Source organism: Panthera onca, chromosome B4 (genome assembly GCF_046562875.1).
Source record: "Panthera onca isolate mPanOnc1 chromosome B4, mPanOnc1 haplotype 2, whole genome shotgun sequence".
NCBI classification, from domain to species: Eukaryota; Metazoa; Chordata; class Mammalia; order Carnivora; family Felidae; genus Panthera; species Panthera onca.
In genome coordinates, this window is record NC_138345.1 from 89,273,603 (window position 1) to 89,291,307 (window position 17,705).

At 41.4% G+C, this 17,705-nt stretch overlaps 1 protein-coding gene and 1 long non-coding RNA gene across 8 annotated transcripts in view; one reads left to right on the forward strand and one right to left on the reverse strand.

The window, feature by feature from the left end:
- The window catches only part of LOC132694127 (uncharacterized), a 120,290-nt gene that overhangs the window by 72,341 nt on the left and 30,244 nt on the right, over positions 1-17,705 (forward strand). The gene's annotated exons all lie outside the window — the stretch shown is intronic.
- The window catches only part of CB4H12orf56 (chromosome B4 C12orf56 homolog), a 112,840-nt gene that overhangs the window by 70,027 nt on the left and 25,108 nt on the right, over positions 1-17,705 (reverse strand). For all 5 annotated transcript variants that reach the window (XM_078449731.2, XM_078449728.2, XM_078449730.2 and 2 more), the window contains exons 2-3: positions 15,006-15,186; positions 6,238-6,310 (exon numbers count right to left, since the gene is read on the reverse strand). In XM_078449731.2, coding sequence (XP_078305857.1) covers positions 6,238-6,310; positions 15,006-15,186 — 254 coding nt within the window. The remainder of the gene's footprint in view (positions 1-6,237; positions 6,311-15,005; positions 15,187-17,705) is intronic.

The following is a 17,705-nucleotide window of genomic DNA, read 5'->3' on the forward strand; positions in this document are numbered from 1 at the left end:
AGGGAGTACTCTGATAAAACCTGTGTGCATCTGTTGGAGGATAGTATACCTCATTTTTTATGTTTGTTTATTTTTGAGAGAGAGAGAGAACAGGGGAAGGGCAGAGAGATATAGAATCCCAAGCAGGTTCCACCCTGTCAGTGCAGAGCCTGATGCAGGGCTTGAACTCACAAATCCTGAGGTCGTGACCCAAGCCGAAACCAAGAGTCGGAAGCTTAACCAACTGACCCACCCAGGCGACCCATGGAGGGTAATATACTTCAGACAGGTGATCAGGCAAGACCTTTTTGAGATGTGGACATTCAAGCTAAGACCTGAAGGATGAGAAAGAGTGAGCCACATGAAAAGCAGTGTTAAGAGGGGAAATAAAGTGTAAAGGCCCTGCGGTGGAAAAAGCTTGAGGTGCTCTAGACAGTGTGATAAGCAAGGGGTAAAGTGACTTGAGATGAAGCTGGAGACATAAGCAAACGCCAGGGCGTGCTGGGCTGTTCAGACATGTGAAAAGTTTTATTTTTAGGGCAAAGAGACATTTGCAAAAAGATCATTTCGGCTTTAAGGTGAGTAATGGATTCAGACAGGGGTGGAGAGGTACTGTCTTAGCTTGTTTGGGTCTACTTTCAAAGCAGTTAGGCCACAGACTGGGTAGCTTATAAACAACAGAAAATGTATTGCTCACAGTTTTGGAGGCTGGAAAGTCCAAGATCAGGGTGCCTTTGCCTTATGGTAAGGACACTCTTCCTGGTTCCCAGCCAGTTCCTTTTGGCTGTGTCTTCACCTGGTGGCAGGGGCTAGTGAGCTCTCTGGAGCCTCTTTCTCAAGAGTGCTAATCTCATTCATGAGGCCTCCACCCTCAAGATTAAAGCACCCCACCCCCCACCCCCCTGCCCCAAGGCCCATCTACCAATATCATCACCTTTGGGGGTTAGGATTTCAACACAGGAATTTGGGAGGGACACAAACATTCCAACCACAGCAGGTACGGACAGTGGAGATGGGGGAGAGCAGAGAGAGGTGTTGCAAATCCAGGTGAGAGGAGAGTTGCTTGTACCAGAGGACTGGCAGTGAAAACAGAAGTTGAGGGATTATAGACATGTCCTGGGTACAGAACGCAGGAATCTCAGTAATTCAGGAGTACGTTGACTGTTTAGGCCAAGATTTCCTAAACTGTGGTGGCTAGCTAACAGCATCATCTCGGGAGCTACCAAAAACAGACTGCTGAGTCCCATCCCTAAAGCTTAGGACTCAGTAGTCTGGGGTGGAGGCCAGAAGTCTGAACTTGCCATGAACCCTTGAGAGATTCTGACTTGAGGCCAGACTTGAAAAAACCATAGATTTTTGCTCTTATCCCAGGTGAGCTTTCTTCCCACACCCTGCTCTGCGCTATCTCCTCACGTGGCCCAGCCAGCACGCGTTAAGAGTGTATACTCATCTCGGGGCACCTGGGTGGCACAGTTGGTTACGGGCCCCACTCTTGATTTCGGCACGGGTCATGATCTCAAGGTTCGTGAGTTCAAGCCCCACATCGGGCTCTGTGCTGACAGTGCGGAACCTGCTTGGGATTCTCTCCCCACTCTCTCTCTCTGTCCCTCCCCTGCTCATGGTTTAGATTGTGCGCTCTCTCTCTCTCTCTCTCTGTCTCTCTCAATAATAAATAAATGTAAGAAAAAAAAATAAAAGAGGGTATTATTCATCTCAAAGCAGCAACAACACCAGGAAGCAGCAATGAGCATCCCAGATTCTGGCTCCCTGACAAGCAAGTTCAAGCCCCGTAGCCCATCTAACTTCAAACAGCAGGGGTAGTTAGGGAAATGAGCTCTCCTATAGAACTGACTCTCTAACTAACCTGTTTTGGACATTAGCTTTGTTGAAAAAGCTGCCTGAAAGGGTGTGGTTTTACCTTCCTGTAAAAGGCAGAATAGTGGGCCTTTGCAAGTCCAATAATTGAGGTCCTTCTGAGCTTCACGGTTTCTTCATTATTATAGTCTGGAATTGGAGTTGGTAAGTTGAATTGGCCTTAAAACAGCAGGCTCCCAAAGGCAGAGGCCAAGGGGAGAGCGGGCTTTGCTGCCCTTCATTCCCTAAGCTTCCCAGCCCCAGCAAACCACCAAAAATAAATTCATCTACCACATAAAACCAAAGGAAGAAAAGTTTCTTAACCACCCCCATCTTCTGCTGCACTCTTTGATGGAGTATCTTTTATGAAAATTCTGCAGCTATCCCTGGCTCCAGGAAGGATTTGAAACCAATCCAGATCCCCTTCCGTATATACTAGTGTAAAGATTAAAATTCTACTAGTTGTTTGGTTGTTTTTTTCTGTTCCAGGACAGGATGGAGTAACAGGGACTAGATATGCCCTCTCACCTAAAAAAAAGAAAGAAAGAAAGGAAAAAGAAACTGGGGGGGGAAACGTACAAAAAAATAAAAACAGCTTTTAAGACCTGGACACTGGACATGATCTTATGGTTCTTGAGTTCGAACCCCACATCGGGCTCTGTGATAGTAGCTCAGAGCCTGGAGCCTGCTTCAGGTTCTGTGTCTCCCTCTCTCTCTGCCCCTCCCCCATTGTGCTCGCTCTCATGATCTCTCTCTCTTTCTCTCTCTCAAAAATAAATAAATATTTTAAAAAAAGAAATGTTGTTAAAAAGACACTAGACACTGGACAACAAAGACAGTCATCTCTGAGAGGTAGGAAAACAAACAAGGTGAGACCTAACAACTGCTCCAGCTTCCTGCCTTGACAAAGTTTCCAGGCCACAGTGCCGCCAGGGAGCAACAGATGTTGATGATGGTGATACATATGATAAAATGTATCACACTGTATACTTCATTGCACTTTACTGTGTGTCAGTATAACCTCAATAAAACAAAATACTAATAAAGCTTTTCTCCTTGAGCTTCTGGTTTCCATGCCTACTAAAATGGAAGTCCCACTGAAAGGAGAACCATTTTATTTTATTTTTTTAAGTTTAGTTATTTATTTTGACAGAGAGAGACAGCCACCACATGTGTGCATGAGCAGGAGATGGGTGGAAAGAAAAGGAAACAGAATCCAAAGCAGGCTCCTAACTGTCAGTACAGAGCCCAAGGTGAGGCTATTACTCATGAACCCTGAGATCATGACCTGAGCCGAAGTCCAACACTGAACCGACAGAACCAACTGAGCCACCCAGGTGCCCCTAAGGAGGAACCATCTTAGATTTGTATTATTACGTTATCACACTGGGGTGTCAATGAAAACCCACGCACAGAATTTCTAGGAAGAGCAAGGATGCTTACTAGGGAAGGTGAGAGAGAGGATTGCAGAGAGAAGGGAGAAAGAGGTTGGGGGAAATACAAACAAGCTTTGCCAATAGATGGAAGTAGCAGGGGTGGTTCCAGTGGAAATGTGTGGTTGCCACAATGCACGGAGAGTGTTACAGGCACTTAGTGGACAAGAGCCTGGGACGCTCCAATCCCACAATGGGCAGGTGTTCTGCATGACAACGAGGGGTCCCACACAAAATGCCGGACAGCACCCTGCTGAGAAACCCTGGTGGAGGGATTCAGTGGTTCAAGCTCTTTGGCCCCTCCCCGACTCCCAGCATTACAAAGGGGTCTCAGAGTGCTTTCTGAGCTAAGGTTTGCAATGCAGAACAGAACACTTACTGGTCAGTCCTGTCTTAGCCAGTTAAGTTTTCCTGATGTTCCAGCTTCAAATATAATCAGAACCTCCAAAGCCTTGAGAACACTGACAGGAACACAAGAGATCATTTCTGAAGGTAACTCCTTAAACTTTAAAAACCTTTAAGAGAGCTAGTTACTGTAGCCAAGTTTCCACCAGTTTTCTTGTCCAGAATAGTTGGTCGTAAAGTTAAAATTCTGTAAATTGGTGATGTGTTCTTAGTAATAAATAAACAAATACACCAGTCGATCAACCAATACGTATCTATGCATCCATCTTCCTAAGCCAAGGTTTTTTTCGTGTGAGAAAGGAAGTTACAATAATGAAATTCGGGTTTAGAAGAGATTTTGTAGGTCATCTTGTTTAATAAGAAAAGGTTACTGAAAGAAAGTGCAGTGGAAAAACACCCCCCTCCCCTCAATAACCTAAGTTAATGCACTGTATGGAAAAGCACAGCTTTGTGGACACTTCCCAATTAGGGCTTCATGTTTCCTTTATAGTATTTTGCAATGTTTTCCTAACTTGGATATTTCCCCCTTGCCATGACCTTTCAGGTCCCCAACCCACACTCATCTTCTCCATGCCAGTATTTCTCCTGACTTGCAGCTCTTCGGATCCTGTGCTCCCCTCCTCCTCCTAACGTCTAGATGCTTAAGGTGTGCAACAGAATCATACTTCAGGTTCTGCAGCTTATGGAGCTCCCTTTTACTTATTTGTTTATATGTTTGTTTGTTTGTAATTGTTTTTTTTCTTTAAGCTGTATGCCCAGTGTGGTGCTTGAACTCACAACCCTGAGATCAGTGTGTTCTACTGACTGAGTGAGCCAGGAGCCCCAGGACATCCTTTTTAAATTTACATCCGGAGGCACCTGGATCCCTCAGTCGGTTGAGCATCTGACTGTTGATTCCGGCTCAGGTCTTGATCCCAGAGTCCTAGGATTGAGCCCCACATCGGGTCAGCTCTAAGCGTGGAGCCTGGTTGAGATATTCTCTCTCTCTCTCTCTCTCTCTCTCTCTCTCTCTCTCTGTCACACACACACACACTCAGTCCCTCTCCCCTGCTTGCACTCTCTCTCTCTCACTTTCTAAAATATTAATTAATTAATTAATTAATTAATTTACATCCAGCCTTCTCTCCTGCCTTCCAGGCTGAAATTTTTTACTGCCAGATGAACTTCACCAGCTGAGGCCTACTAGGACCTCAAGCTTAACCTGTCTAAACCAGTACTTGGGCTTGAACCCTCCTGTCATCCTTATTTCTCTGAAGGACATCACCTGGACATAACCCTGGCTTGAAACCACAGTGGCTTCTCTGTCTCTGTCTCTTATGTTCAGTTGCCGGTCTTGTAGAGTTTGCCTCTGAAATGTGTCTTCCATCCATCCTTTTTTCTTTATTCCCTTTACCACTAGTCCAGTTCAGATAGATTCTCATTACTTCCCACCAACCTCTGATTTTTCCTTCTTCAAATGGATTACAGCACAACTGATAATTTGTCAATAGTTTCCTCATAATCTACAAAATGACACATAAAGTCTTCACTTGGACTTTTAAGACTCTCCAAAGCATGGGCCCAGTTTTACTTTTTAACCTTATACTGGTATTCCTGTTCTGTTTTATTTTTTTACTTTATTTTTTTTTACTTTATTTTATTTTATTTTATTTTACTTTATTTTTTTTACTTTATTTTTTACTTTATTTTATTTTATTCTATTTTATTTTATTTTTTATGTAATCCCTACACCCAATGTGGGGCTTGAACTCACAAATCCGAGATCAAGAGTTGAATGCTCTACTAAAGAGCCAGCCAGGCCCCCCCACCCGCCCCATTCTATTTTTAAATCACTGTGGACTGCTTACCTTTCCTAAAACATGTTCTACTTTTCCTGCCTCTATCTTCCTTTTTTTGTTTTCTTTTGTTTTTTATCCCCTCCAGCTGCAAGATCTCCCTCTCTGTGTGCACTGAAAATTCACCATACTCTGGCATTTTGACTTCTCCCCACAACTGAATATTACCTTTCCCCTCTTTATTTTTTTTTTAATGTTTATTTATTTTGAGAGGGGAGGAGGTGCAGAGAGAGAGTGACAGAGGGTCTGAAGTGAGCTCTGTGCTAACAATCGAGAGCCCGATGTGGGGCTCGAACTCACTGAAGACACTTAATATGTGTACTCTGTGTTATCTATGTTTATGCAAATGTCACACATTCTGGTTGAAATCAGCTTCTCAAAGATAGGAACTATGCCTTACTCATCGTTCTATCCTTTACAGGGCCTAACATCATGCCCTACACAGAACAAGAGATTATGAATGTATTTGAATTTAATTTTAATAAATTATTTATTTATATTGTAAAATCTATATATTTCATTGACATAAGAAATGTTATACTTTACTATCTAAACTAACTGGATTTGAATTTAGAAGAACATTCTTTCCAAATATCTTCTTCATTATTATATATATGAAATAAAACTCAGTCCAAAGCCATTAGTAGAGAAAAAGCATTAAAATGAGCAAATTGAAATATAAAATAAGTTTTAGTCAGCAAATTAACAACATGCTCTGAACAAAATCTCACCTGAGAGAGGATTCATTCAAACTTCGGGGCTCTTTGCCTCTCCAAAAGACAGGGCCATTAATCTCTTCTTCAACTAAAAAGAAAGAAAAAAGAAAGAAAAAGAAAAAAATCATTTAATACTTTACATAATTTGATTTTATGAAGAAGATATAGTTACATGTACTGAATTGATGATTGCTCATAAATCCCCACAAAAACTTGCAAGTCCCATATTATAAGCTGGGCAGGGGTACCTGGGTGGCTCAGTCATATGAGCATCTGACTTCGGCTCAGGTCATGATCTCTCGGTTTGTGAGATTGAGTCCCGCATCTGGCTTTGTGCTGACAGCTCAGAGCCTGGAGCCTGCTTCGGATTCTGTGTCCCCCTCTCTCTCTGCCCCTCACCTGCTCACACTCTGTCTCTCTCTCTCTCAAAAATAAACATACATTAAAAAATAAAACAAAACAAACAAGCCAAATGATAAGCTGGGCAGCATGATGGAACAAAAGGAACTTTGGCTTTGATGTTAAAACATGTACTCAACTTCAGACCCTTGTAAAACATTACAATTTACAAGACTTTACCAGTTACTTTATCATTTTGGACCCAGTATCTTACTTTATAAAAATGAAGATGAAAGGCGCCTGGGTGGCTTAGTCGGTTGAGTGTCCAACTCTTGATTTCTGCTTGGGTTGTTATCCCAGAATTGTGGGATTGACCCCATGTTGGGCTTGGTGCTGAGCCTGGAGCCTGCTTAAAATTCTCCCTCTCTCTCCCTCTGCCCCTCTCCCCCACTGGCAGTCTCTATCTCTTTCTCAAAAATTAATTAATTAATTAGTTAATTAAGAAAGATAATTCTGTGATTGAAAATAAGATAATGTGTATAAAAGTGACTCGTGGTGCCTGGCAGAGAAGTTACACAATAAACATTAATTTAAAGTAAAAATCAGAGAACAGATCATAACTTGCATCAAGAAAATTGTCATGTCCTCCCAATTATGTAAGTGTATTTTGTTTGCTTGCTTGGAGGAACAAATAATAACAGTATGTAATAAGTGTTTGGAACAAGAACCCAATGGACCTTTCTACAGGCCATTTCAAGAGGTCAGTACTAGCCTTACTTTCTAGGCTCCAAGGGAACCTTGGTGTGGCCCCGTCGAACCACCTCCCCATCCCTGCAGGGATGCGCACGCCATACAGAGAGCCAGGGAGGGAAAAGCGAGAAAGCCCTGCTCCCACAGAGAATTCCTTTCGGGGATTTCGCTGGCTGTCAGCTGCTTCCTTTCTCAGTTTGCTTGCTTCTCTGTCCTCTTCCCTCCCTTTTAATTTTTGTCAGTTTATTTTTCTTTTGAGGTAAAATTTACATAATATGAAACCAAAATCTTAAGTGTGCTTTCACTGAGTTTGACCCCATTCCTTTTGAACGCTTTGCACAATTCTCTGTTGCTGTCATGGATCTGAGAGGAGCCAGGGCCCCTTCATGCCTGGGAGAAAGAACCCTCTCACCTCAGAGGGCCAAAGGTGATGCTGGATGGGGTCTTTAAAAAGATAGCTAGAGGGGCGCCTGGGTGGCTCAGTCAGTTGGGCGGCCGACTTCGGCTCAGGTCATGATCTCATGGTCTGTGAGTTCGAGCCCCATGTCGGGCTCTGTGCTGACAGCTCAGAGCCTGGAGCCTGTTTCAGATTCTGTGTCTCCCTCCCTCTGACCCTCCCCCGTTCATGCTCTGTCTCTCTCTGTCTCAAAAATAAATAAATGTTAAAAATTAAATAAATAAATAAATAAATAAATAAATAAATAAATAAGATAGCTGGAGGGTACAGTCCATTCTAGCTTGCTCTGGTCTAGACATAAGATGTCAACACATTCCCCTTGAGGTGCAGTATAGTTCATGAGATTTGTAGATCACGTGGGGAGTTGAGACAAAAAGTCTGTTAAAAAGTGGGAAACTGAGGGGTGCCTGGCTGCCTCAGTCTATAGAGCATGTGACTTCTGATCTCAGGGTTGTGAGTTCAAGCCCCACATTGGGTGTAAAGATTACATAAAAATAAAATCTTTAAAAAAATTTTTTTTTAATGTTTTTATTTTAATTTTGAGAGAGAGCGGGGCGCCTGGGTGGTTCAGTTGGTTAAGCGTCCAACTTCAGCTCAGGTCGTGATCTCACGGTCTGTGGGTTCGGGCCCTGCGTCGGGCTCTGTGCTGACAGCTCAGAGCCTGGAGCCTGTTTCAGATTCTGTGTCTCCCTCTCTCTGACCCTCCCCCGTTCATGTTCTGTCTCTCTCTGTCTCAAAAATAAATAAAGGTTAAAAAAAAATTTTAATTTTGAGAGAGAGACAGAGCATGAGCAGGGGAGGGGCAGAGAGAGAGAGAGAGAGAGAGAGAGAGAGAGAGAGACAGAATCTGAAGGAGGCTTCAGGGTCTGAGCTGTCAGTACAAAGCCCAGTGCGGGGCTCGAACCCATGAACGATGAGATCATGACCTGAGCCGAAGTCAGACACTTAACCGACTGAGCCACCCAGGCGCCCCTAAAAATATAATCTTTAAAAAAAAAGTAGGAAACTGCAGCTGCAGGGGAAGGACCAAACTGTAGTGGTCATCTGTCATGTGGTCTTCTCAGAGCCTTCTTTCTTTGAGGAACTGTCCTCTTCCACAGTATGGATGCCCATCTCTTAAATAATTTTTTTTTAATTATTTAGTTGTGAGAGAGAGAGAGAGAGAGAGAGCACATGCGCAAGTGGGTGAGGGGCAGAGAGAGAGGGAGATAGAATCCGAAGCAGGCTCCAGGCTCTGAGCTGTCAGCACAGAGCCCAATGAGGGGCTCAAACTCATGAACCTTGAGATCATGACCTGAGCCGAAGTCGGACGTTCAACCCAGGCACCTGGGTGCCCATCTTTTAAAAAAAGAGACTGCTCCTTCTGATGAAGTAAGTGATGATTCAGCTCTAGGGTCCCTCATTTGTATGAGTTCCTTCCAAAGTCTTAGGAGAAGCACTGACCATGTGTGCCAATGGTCAAATGTCTTTATAAACAAAGGGAAGACATGTTAACCACAGTCATTCAAGACCACAGGCTCTTCCCACTTCAGTTTTCCTTCTGTCTCACTTCTTCTCTTGGGAGTGTCCACAAACGCTCTATGTTTGTGATTTCTTCTGCCTATCTATCTTGGGAGTGCTGCAGTCATCCTATTTGGTGTTTTAACTCTTTTTCTTAAAGAAGGCTCTGCACGTTGTATGAGCTTCAGTCCCCACAAAATCTGGATCCACCCCTATCCAAGCCATAGCTGACTGGTCTAGGGGTTGGCTCTGATCCAAGTTAGGCTGATCAATGTCTCCCTCTAGACTTGTGACATTTGAATGTGAGAGGCTGAGCTAGGAGTCCTTGAAACTAGCTGCATCCAGAAGAAAGTCTCTCACAGGCTGTTCAGGCTCAGGAACAGGCCTCTGGGTTTCTGGTCTTCCACTATTGGGTCCTTCTGTTCCCCTCTTGATTCCTTAGGAGACTCCAAAATCAATCAGTTTTTCCTACTTGTAAGTGAGTAATTTTTACTAATTACATAGACTCCAAAATGAGTCAGTTTTTTCTACTTGCAAGTGAAAACCCTCTACATAAGTCTAAGACCCCAGTCATCATAGACACTTCTAATAGTAGGCATTTCACAAATGTGGGTACTAAATGTGATACAAATAATGCCTTTGGTCATTGCTGGAATTAGGTAGAACATATTAGCGCTTGTGGTGCAGAGGTCAGACAGGTTTGAGCCCCTTGCTTCAGGACCACACATTACAGACTGTCTGGGAGGTGTACCACAGGGGTCCTGGAGATATAGCAGTACCTCCTGCAGGGGACAAACAGCTAGGAGGAGAGCTGGAAAGAAACAGAGCACAGCACTGTCAGCATACTGGAAGGGGGCAAGAAATCACTGAGGCTTTTCTATTAGGAAGTTCGTATTCCCTAAACAATGAACGTGAGTTGTCTCTTAAACATCATTTCATCCAAGTTCACTAACCAACCTTGAACTTTCTCTTTTTTGTGTGACGTCATCAAAAGGTTATGACCAAAAATGACTTTAGTGCCTATGTCCCTGCCTCTTTATGTTAGCTTTAAATTTCATTTGTAACAATGGTGTGGAGAATCTCAGGATCAGCTGTGATCTCCACTGAGAAATGACGTACAGCTGTGGTCTCTGTGTCTGCATCGGATAGGAGTTCTGATCTCCTGGATGCCAGTGGCCAGAGTCTGGCAGATACAAGGCCATAATGACAAGAGAGCCTGAATACAGATAACAGACGAGACCTATCCTCTGTTCCAGTATGTTCTCTAATGTGCACACAGCAGTTTACAGTCTTCTTCAGTAGCCTAGGTATGAAGTTTTTCCACCATTTAGCACAGTGGATATCTGATGGCATGTTCAGTAGTGCTGGTCAGCTGAGGAACATTTTTTTAAGTTTATTTTTATTATTTGAGAGAGAGAGAGAGAGAGAGAGAGAGAGAGAGCACACAAGCAGGGGAGGGGCAGAGAGAAGGAAAGAAAGAATCCCAAGCAGACTCTGCACCATCAGTGCAGAGCCCAATGCAGGGCTTGAACTCACAAACTGTGAGACCTGAGCCAAGATCAAGTCAGACGATTAACAGACTGAGCCACCCAGCCGCCCCTGAGGAATATTTTTTAGAAAGGATGCTACAAACACACACACACACACACACACACACACACACACACACACACACAACCACAACAGTTTTCTTACCTGCAAGATTTCCAGTTATATTTATCAAAACCCTATTCCTATGAGGAAGACTGCCAAGCCTACGTAAAAACTATCCACTAAACCTGAGAGACTCATCAATGCCTTGTCGCTTTAGTTTTTCCCATCTCATTGGTTTTAAAAAATATATAGGTTTTCAGTATAAAACAAAATCTCATATAGTTATATAAAACCTAGGTTCAGTTTATGTTTCATCAAATTATTATGTTTCATTCTGGTTTGAGGATTCGTCTACTTCATGCTCTGCCAGTGTTTCAAAATACACCCTAAAGCCATTAAGGTCTTTTCTATGCTTTTAGAACCGCAGTGACCATTTCTATAGCTACTAGACAGCTGTGGCTATTAAAATTAAAATTAAATTGAAATTCAGTTAGTACTACTCACATCTCAAGTGCTCAGTGGCTCAGTTGGCTCTTGGCTACTGTATTAGACATAATTCTACTACATACAGAACATCTCCATCATTGCAGAAAGTTCTACTAGAAGGTGCTGTTCAAGAATGTACCTGAAACTAAAGGGCTAATAACCCAATTCATTCTAGAGCTTTAGCAGCTAGTGAGTGCCCCACTGTCGCTCTACTCCCATCAGCATTGTTCATTTAGAGTTAAACAACCATCCTCTTCCAGCTACACATAAAAAGTACAATTTAAAGTGCTACCTATGACCCATATAAGGACACATAGAGAAAAGCCTCTTTTTCTATATATCTCCAGAAAAGTAGGGCCTAATTAGGAATCCTGTTGCAAATGCAGTGAATAAACGAAGTATCTTTACTACAAATGATTTGCACTTTTGAGTTTCCTTTGTTAAGATAATCCAGTTGCTTTGAGTGCAAGCTCCTTTGCCACATGACACAAATATTCCCTAGGCTTTCGCCCTAGAGGTTTGGAGTAAGTTCTAATAATTATCTTTATTCAGATGCTCAGTAGTTAATGTGTGCTACTTCTCTAGCCATGATATCATCATTATTAACACTAATGGCTACAGTAATGACTGTTTTCAAGTAGATGGTCAGACAGGTTTGAGCCTCTCTCTTGCTTCAGGACCACATATTACAGACTGTCTGGGAGGTGAATCATGAGGGTCCTGGGTATGTAGTCATACCCAACCCAGGGAACAAGCAGCTTGGCAGAGAACAGGAATCAGAGCACATTACTGTTGGCATGCTGGAAAGGGGGGACGTTTTTTATTCTCCAAGGTGGGCTGTGTATGACTCCTTGTGACAGTGGCAGTTTGTGTTTTCAAAACTCATTGTATAAAGTGTTAGATGGAACCTTTAGAGAATAAAGTAAGGAAGGGGGAGAGGGGGAAAGTTATAAGTTTATGAACCAGCCATGCACATGAACACAAGCTAAGTTTTTTAAAAAGTTTTCACTGCTTTTAACATCATTTGCGAAGTTTCTAAGAACTTAAATTTTATAAAACTTTTACCTGTCATCAGCTTCTTTAATGTGTGTTTTTATCTTCTTATACATGTTGGGGGAAAAAAAATCCAAGAATAATTATGCTCGTGGACAAGGATAAATATGCATTTAAGGCAACCAACACCAGTTAGGTTATCTAATTAGTGTGACAAGAGACCTGGTGAGCAACCAGGGATTTAATAAGACTAATTACAACTCCTACAAATAGTTGCCATGCCATAGAGTGTCAGTGTGGAAAGGTGCTTATCCATGAGAGTGTACAAACACTGGACAGTTTTCTCACACTTTGTAGTTATTCAATACTCTAAGAATTCTGAGTCTGACTTGGAGTGAAGTCTAGTGAAGAATGAATTGGCTGGTGTGGGCTGGTCTGGCTACTCTGGCTAGAGGCCAGAAGTGGAAGGACTTATCCAGGAGCCCTGTCAGACTTCCTTCTGCCCCTCTTCTCCGCTAAGGATGCCATCTTAACAGCTGACTGCTTTCCTGCTGTGTGCCCTGCCTTGCCCACGTCATTTCATGCAATACAACAACCCTGTGAAGCTAGTGATGGAGACCAGGAAACTGGAGCTCACAAAGCTGGTAACTTGTAGACGGTCATACAGCTGGGAAAGGTGGGAGCCAGGATTCAAATGTGGATTTGGCTGGTCCAAAGCCCATCCTCCTCTTCTCTGCTTTTTACCAACTCCCAATTATGGGGATTGATAGTTTAAAGGGCTCCTTTAGGTACATACACATTTCATATACATATATAAAATAAGACCATGAAATAAACAGTGTAATGCTGAACTATATGTTCTATTTTCATCTATTCATCCTTAGGTTTTTAAAACATATTCATCAGAAACATTAACATAAAGCCCAAAATGTGAAGCATAAAAGCAAGTAAGCTCTAGTTGAGCTGGATGAGCGCCAGGAGCCCTGACTCCTCATCCTCCCCTTCTCTCTCCATCCCACTGTGAATTTTCTAGATCTCCTTGGGCACAGTGGGAAAATCATCTGCATCAGATGCTGAGCTCCCTGAAAACAAAATTAAAGATGGCCTTTCATCTTTCTGTTTAGGTGTGAAGCATACATAGTTCTTGGGTGAAAAGGTTCCCAACAAATACTTCTGAATGAAGACTGAATGATGTTAATAACCATAATAAACCATATTTTTCAGGGTAGGACCCTGTGGCTTCCCTTGCTTGTGGGAGCCAAGATTCAAAGAGATGACCATCAGGAGTTTTCCTAAAGCCAGGTTCACAATATTTCTGGTTATTTTCTACATATCTTCATGTATGGCAAGCTTTGCCCAGGCACTATGCTGCCAAGAATGGATGGTTCAGCTCACTAATCATCATGGAATTGCAAAGCAAAACCACAGTGAGGGGCACCTGGGTGGCTCAGCTGGTTCAGCATCCGACCCCTTCTCAGGTCATGAGCCCTCATTGGGCTTTGCGCTGACAGCGCAGAGCCTGCTTCAGATTCTCTGTCTCCCCCTCTCTCTGCCCCTCCCTGACCATCTCTCTCTCTGTCTCTCTTTCTCAAAGACAAATTTAAACAAAACAAAACAAAACAAAAAACCCACAAGATACCACCTCACAACTGTTAGGATAGTTAACCTCAAAAAGTCAAAAGATAACAAGTATTGATGAGGATGTAGAGAAAAGGGAACATTTGTGCACTGTTGGTGAGAATGTAAATTTGTGCGGCCACTGTGGAAAACAGTATGGAGGTTCTTCAAAAACCTAAAATAGGACTACCATATGATCCAGCATTCCCACTGTTGGGTTTATATCCGAAGCAAATAAAGTCATTATCTCAGATACTTGTACTCTCCTATTCATAGCAGCATTATTTATAGTAACCAAGACATGGAAGTAACCTAAGTGTCCAGGAATACATGAATGGATAAATAAAATTGGGGTGGGGGGGTGGAGCAGACATCCTTACACACACATTTAGACTTTAAAAAAAGAAAAAAAAATCCTGGGGTGCCTGGCTGGCTCAGTCAGTAGAGCATCTGATTCTTGATATTGGGGTCATGAGTTTGAGCCACATGTTGGGTGTAGAGAGTACTTAAGAAATAAATAAATTAAATTAAATATGAAAACCAGGAAATCCTGCCATTTGAGACAACATGGGTGAACCTGGAGGACATCATGCTAAGTGAAATAAACCAGCACAAAAAGACAAACTCATAGTAACAGGTAGTAAGACAGTAGTTACCAGGGGCTGGGAGTTAGGGAAAAAAGGTAGATGTTAGTCAAAAGATAGACGTTCATTATAAAATAAATAAGTTCTGGAGACCAAAATGCACAACATGGTGAACAAAGTTAACAATAATATGGTGTATACTTGAAATTTGCAAAGGAAATAGATCTCAAATGTGTTCTCCCCACACACGTACAAAATGACAACTATGTGAGATGATTAGCCTGATTGTGGTAATCATTTCAAATGTACTCATGTATCAAAACATCACATTAGACACCTTATATATAATTGTAATTTGTCAATCATACCTCAGTAAAGCTGGGGAGGAAAAAAAAGAACATTCTTTTTTGTCTCATAATGAAATACATCTTTTCTTGTGTCACTTTAAGAAATATATTACATACCTTTTTTGTTGTTAGAAGCGGCAATGAAATGGAAATGAGATGGATGAAATGGAAATGAGAATTTCTTGACACCTTTTGATTTTTCACACTCTTTTTTCAAAACAGTTGAAGAATAGATGATACGAATATGTTGGTTGGTTTCTCTGTCTGGTGGACTCAGAAATTGTGGGTAATCATCAATCTGGAAAAAAAAAAATTGAACTGACTGAGGACAAATACAACTTTATCCTGTGATAATAAATCCCCTAAAGCTTAGGGCAAATTTAAACTCCATTCTTTCTTTTTTTTTTTTTTTCCTCCTGGAATATCTTTTCTCTTGGTCAGGTTTCTCAATTCTTCCCGTTTGTTTTAGTCTTTACTAAAAATGTGCTCAGCAGCAGAACTCAAGTAACTGTTTACACTATAGGATTGCGAAATAAATAGAAACTGTGTTTTTGTGTGTTAAAATATATCCCTCCCCATTTTCATTTTGAAAATAGATTTTTTAAAAGATCTTAAAAATGTAAAATTAATGGGTTTAACCTAGGATTTTTCTATGTAGTACACAATGTCCATTTGTGGGGAACAGTGTACAAAGATTCTGTGAATACAAACATCTAAGTGTGAATTATTGGAAGTTTCCTGCTCCTAAATAGCTTTCTCTTCTCTCCAAAGTACTCCATTTTCTATTCTTTTTTAAGAAATTCTATTCTTGGTTAAAAAGAGAAAAGTTCTCAATAAACACTTAGGATTTTTAGATCGTCTCTACTTCCCTTTTTATGACAGGTAGGCAGCAATAGCATCTGACTGAGAAGCTAAGCATAGAGCCAGAGAATCACCAGAGGCATATTTAAAACCTTTAATCCAAGCATCAGGGGGAATACCTCTATAGACTTTTTTTTTTATTTTTTTTTTTAATGTTTATTTATTTTTGAGAGAGAGAGACAGAGACAGAGCATGAGTAGGGAAGGGGCAGAGAGACAGAGACACAGAATCCAAAGCAGGATCCAGGCTCTGAGCTGTAAGCACAGAGCCCGATGAGAGGCTCAAACTCGTGAACTGCAAGATCATGACCTGAGCTGAAGTCTGACACTTAATGGACTGAGCCACTGAGGCGCCCCTCCTCTATAGACGTTTTGCAAGCACTTAAAATTTGTATAAAAATGTTTCCTGTGATCATTCAATTTCATCATTCTCTTTTCACAAATATAGGAAGGAAATATCAAATAATGGCAATAATTTAAAAATCTAATTCAGAGGAATTAAAGATAGGAAGATAAATTAATGAAAAGCTATCAAGATCTACTCGAATTTAACTTTTGAAATTATTTTCAAATATATAGAGTAATTCAAACCAAGGTAACAAAGCATAGTCCAGTAGAGGTGTTCAAAGGATGTGCTTTCGTTAATAATAAACGTTTATATAATTAGCGGGGTGCCTGGCTGGCTCAATAGGTTAAGCATACTACTCTTGATTTTTGGCTCAGGTCATGGTGAGCTCAAGCCCCTTGTCAGGCTCTGCACTGACAATGTAGAACCTACTTGGGATTCTCTCTCCCTCTCTCTCTGCCCCTACTTCCCTCCCACTCTCTCTCTCACTCTCAAAAATTTTTTTAAGTTTATAATTAGTAAAGGATCCTCTTCTGAGCAATATTTTTCAGAAACACCTTAAGCTATTTGAGACCTTCAAAGATATGCTTATAATGTTAGAATCCTGGGGCGCCTGAGTGGCTCAATCAGTTAAGCATTCGCCTCTGGCTCAGGTTATGATCTCACAATTCATGGGTTCGAGCCCTGCACTGGGCTCTGTGCTGAAAGCTCAGAGCCTGGAACCTGCTTCAGATTCTGTGTCCCCATCTCTCTCTGCCTCTCCGCCACTTGTGCTCTGTCTCTGTCTCTCAAAAATAAATAAAAATTAAAAAAAAAATTTTTTAATTAGAATCCTATTATACATATGACTAAGATTTTGTTTTATGTAACTCTGTATTATATTTGTCTCTTGCCTTTGCCAGGAAAAATTATGAAAGGCTTTGAAATGGGAAAAAAAGATGATCTAGCTGTTCTCCATCATTTATTGTCTTTGAGCTGTTTTAAAACACTGTAAATTGTAGGAGTGCCTGGCCGGCTCAGTCAGTAGAGCATGTGACTCTTAATCTTTGGGTTGTAAGTTTGAGCCCCATGTTGGGTCTAGAGGTTACTTTGGAAAAAAAAAAAAAAAACACGCTAAGTTGTAGAAAACTGGTAATAGTGCAAATTATTCTAGTTCATACTGATACAAGTTGATTGTGTCCAGTAAAATGCAACTGATTACCACCCTTTGATAAAGAGAACAGTTGTTATGTATCTGAACCAGTGAAATTGTGTTTCTATGTTTACATATAGTTTCTTGTGAAATTATATGCTCTTTATCTAGGTGTCTGCAATTCAGAAAAGCCTTTACCTCTGATTACATTGGTGGGTTACATTTTCCTCTTTCCAGAGGGTATTAATAAATTAATTAAACAGACTTCTGTTTTGATGACCTATAGAGATAAGCACTTATATAAGAATAAAAGTTCTATAATTCCCCCCAAAATAAGAAAATTTAACATCTAATACTTTATTTTTTATTTTTTTAAGATTTTTTTTAATGTTTATTTACTTTGAGAGAGGGAGCACACACATGCAAGCACAAGCGGGGGAGGGGCAGAGAGAGAGAGAGAGAGAGAGAGAGAGAGAGAG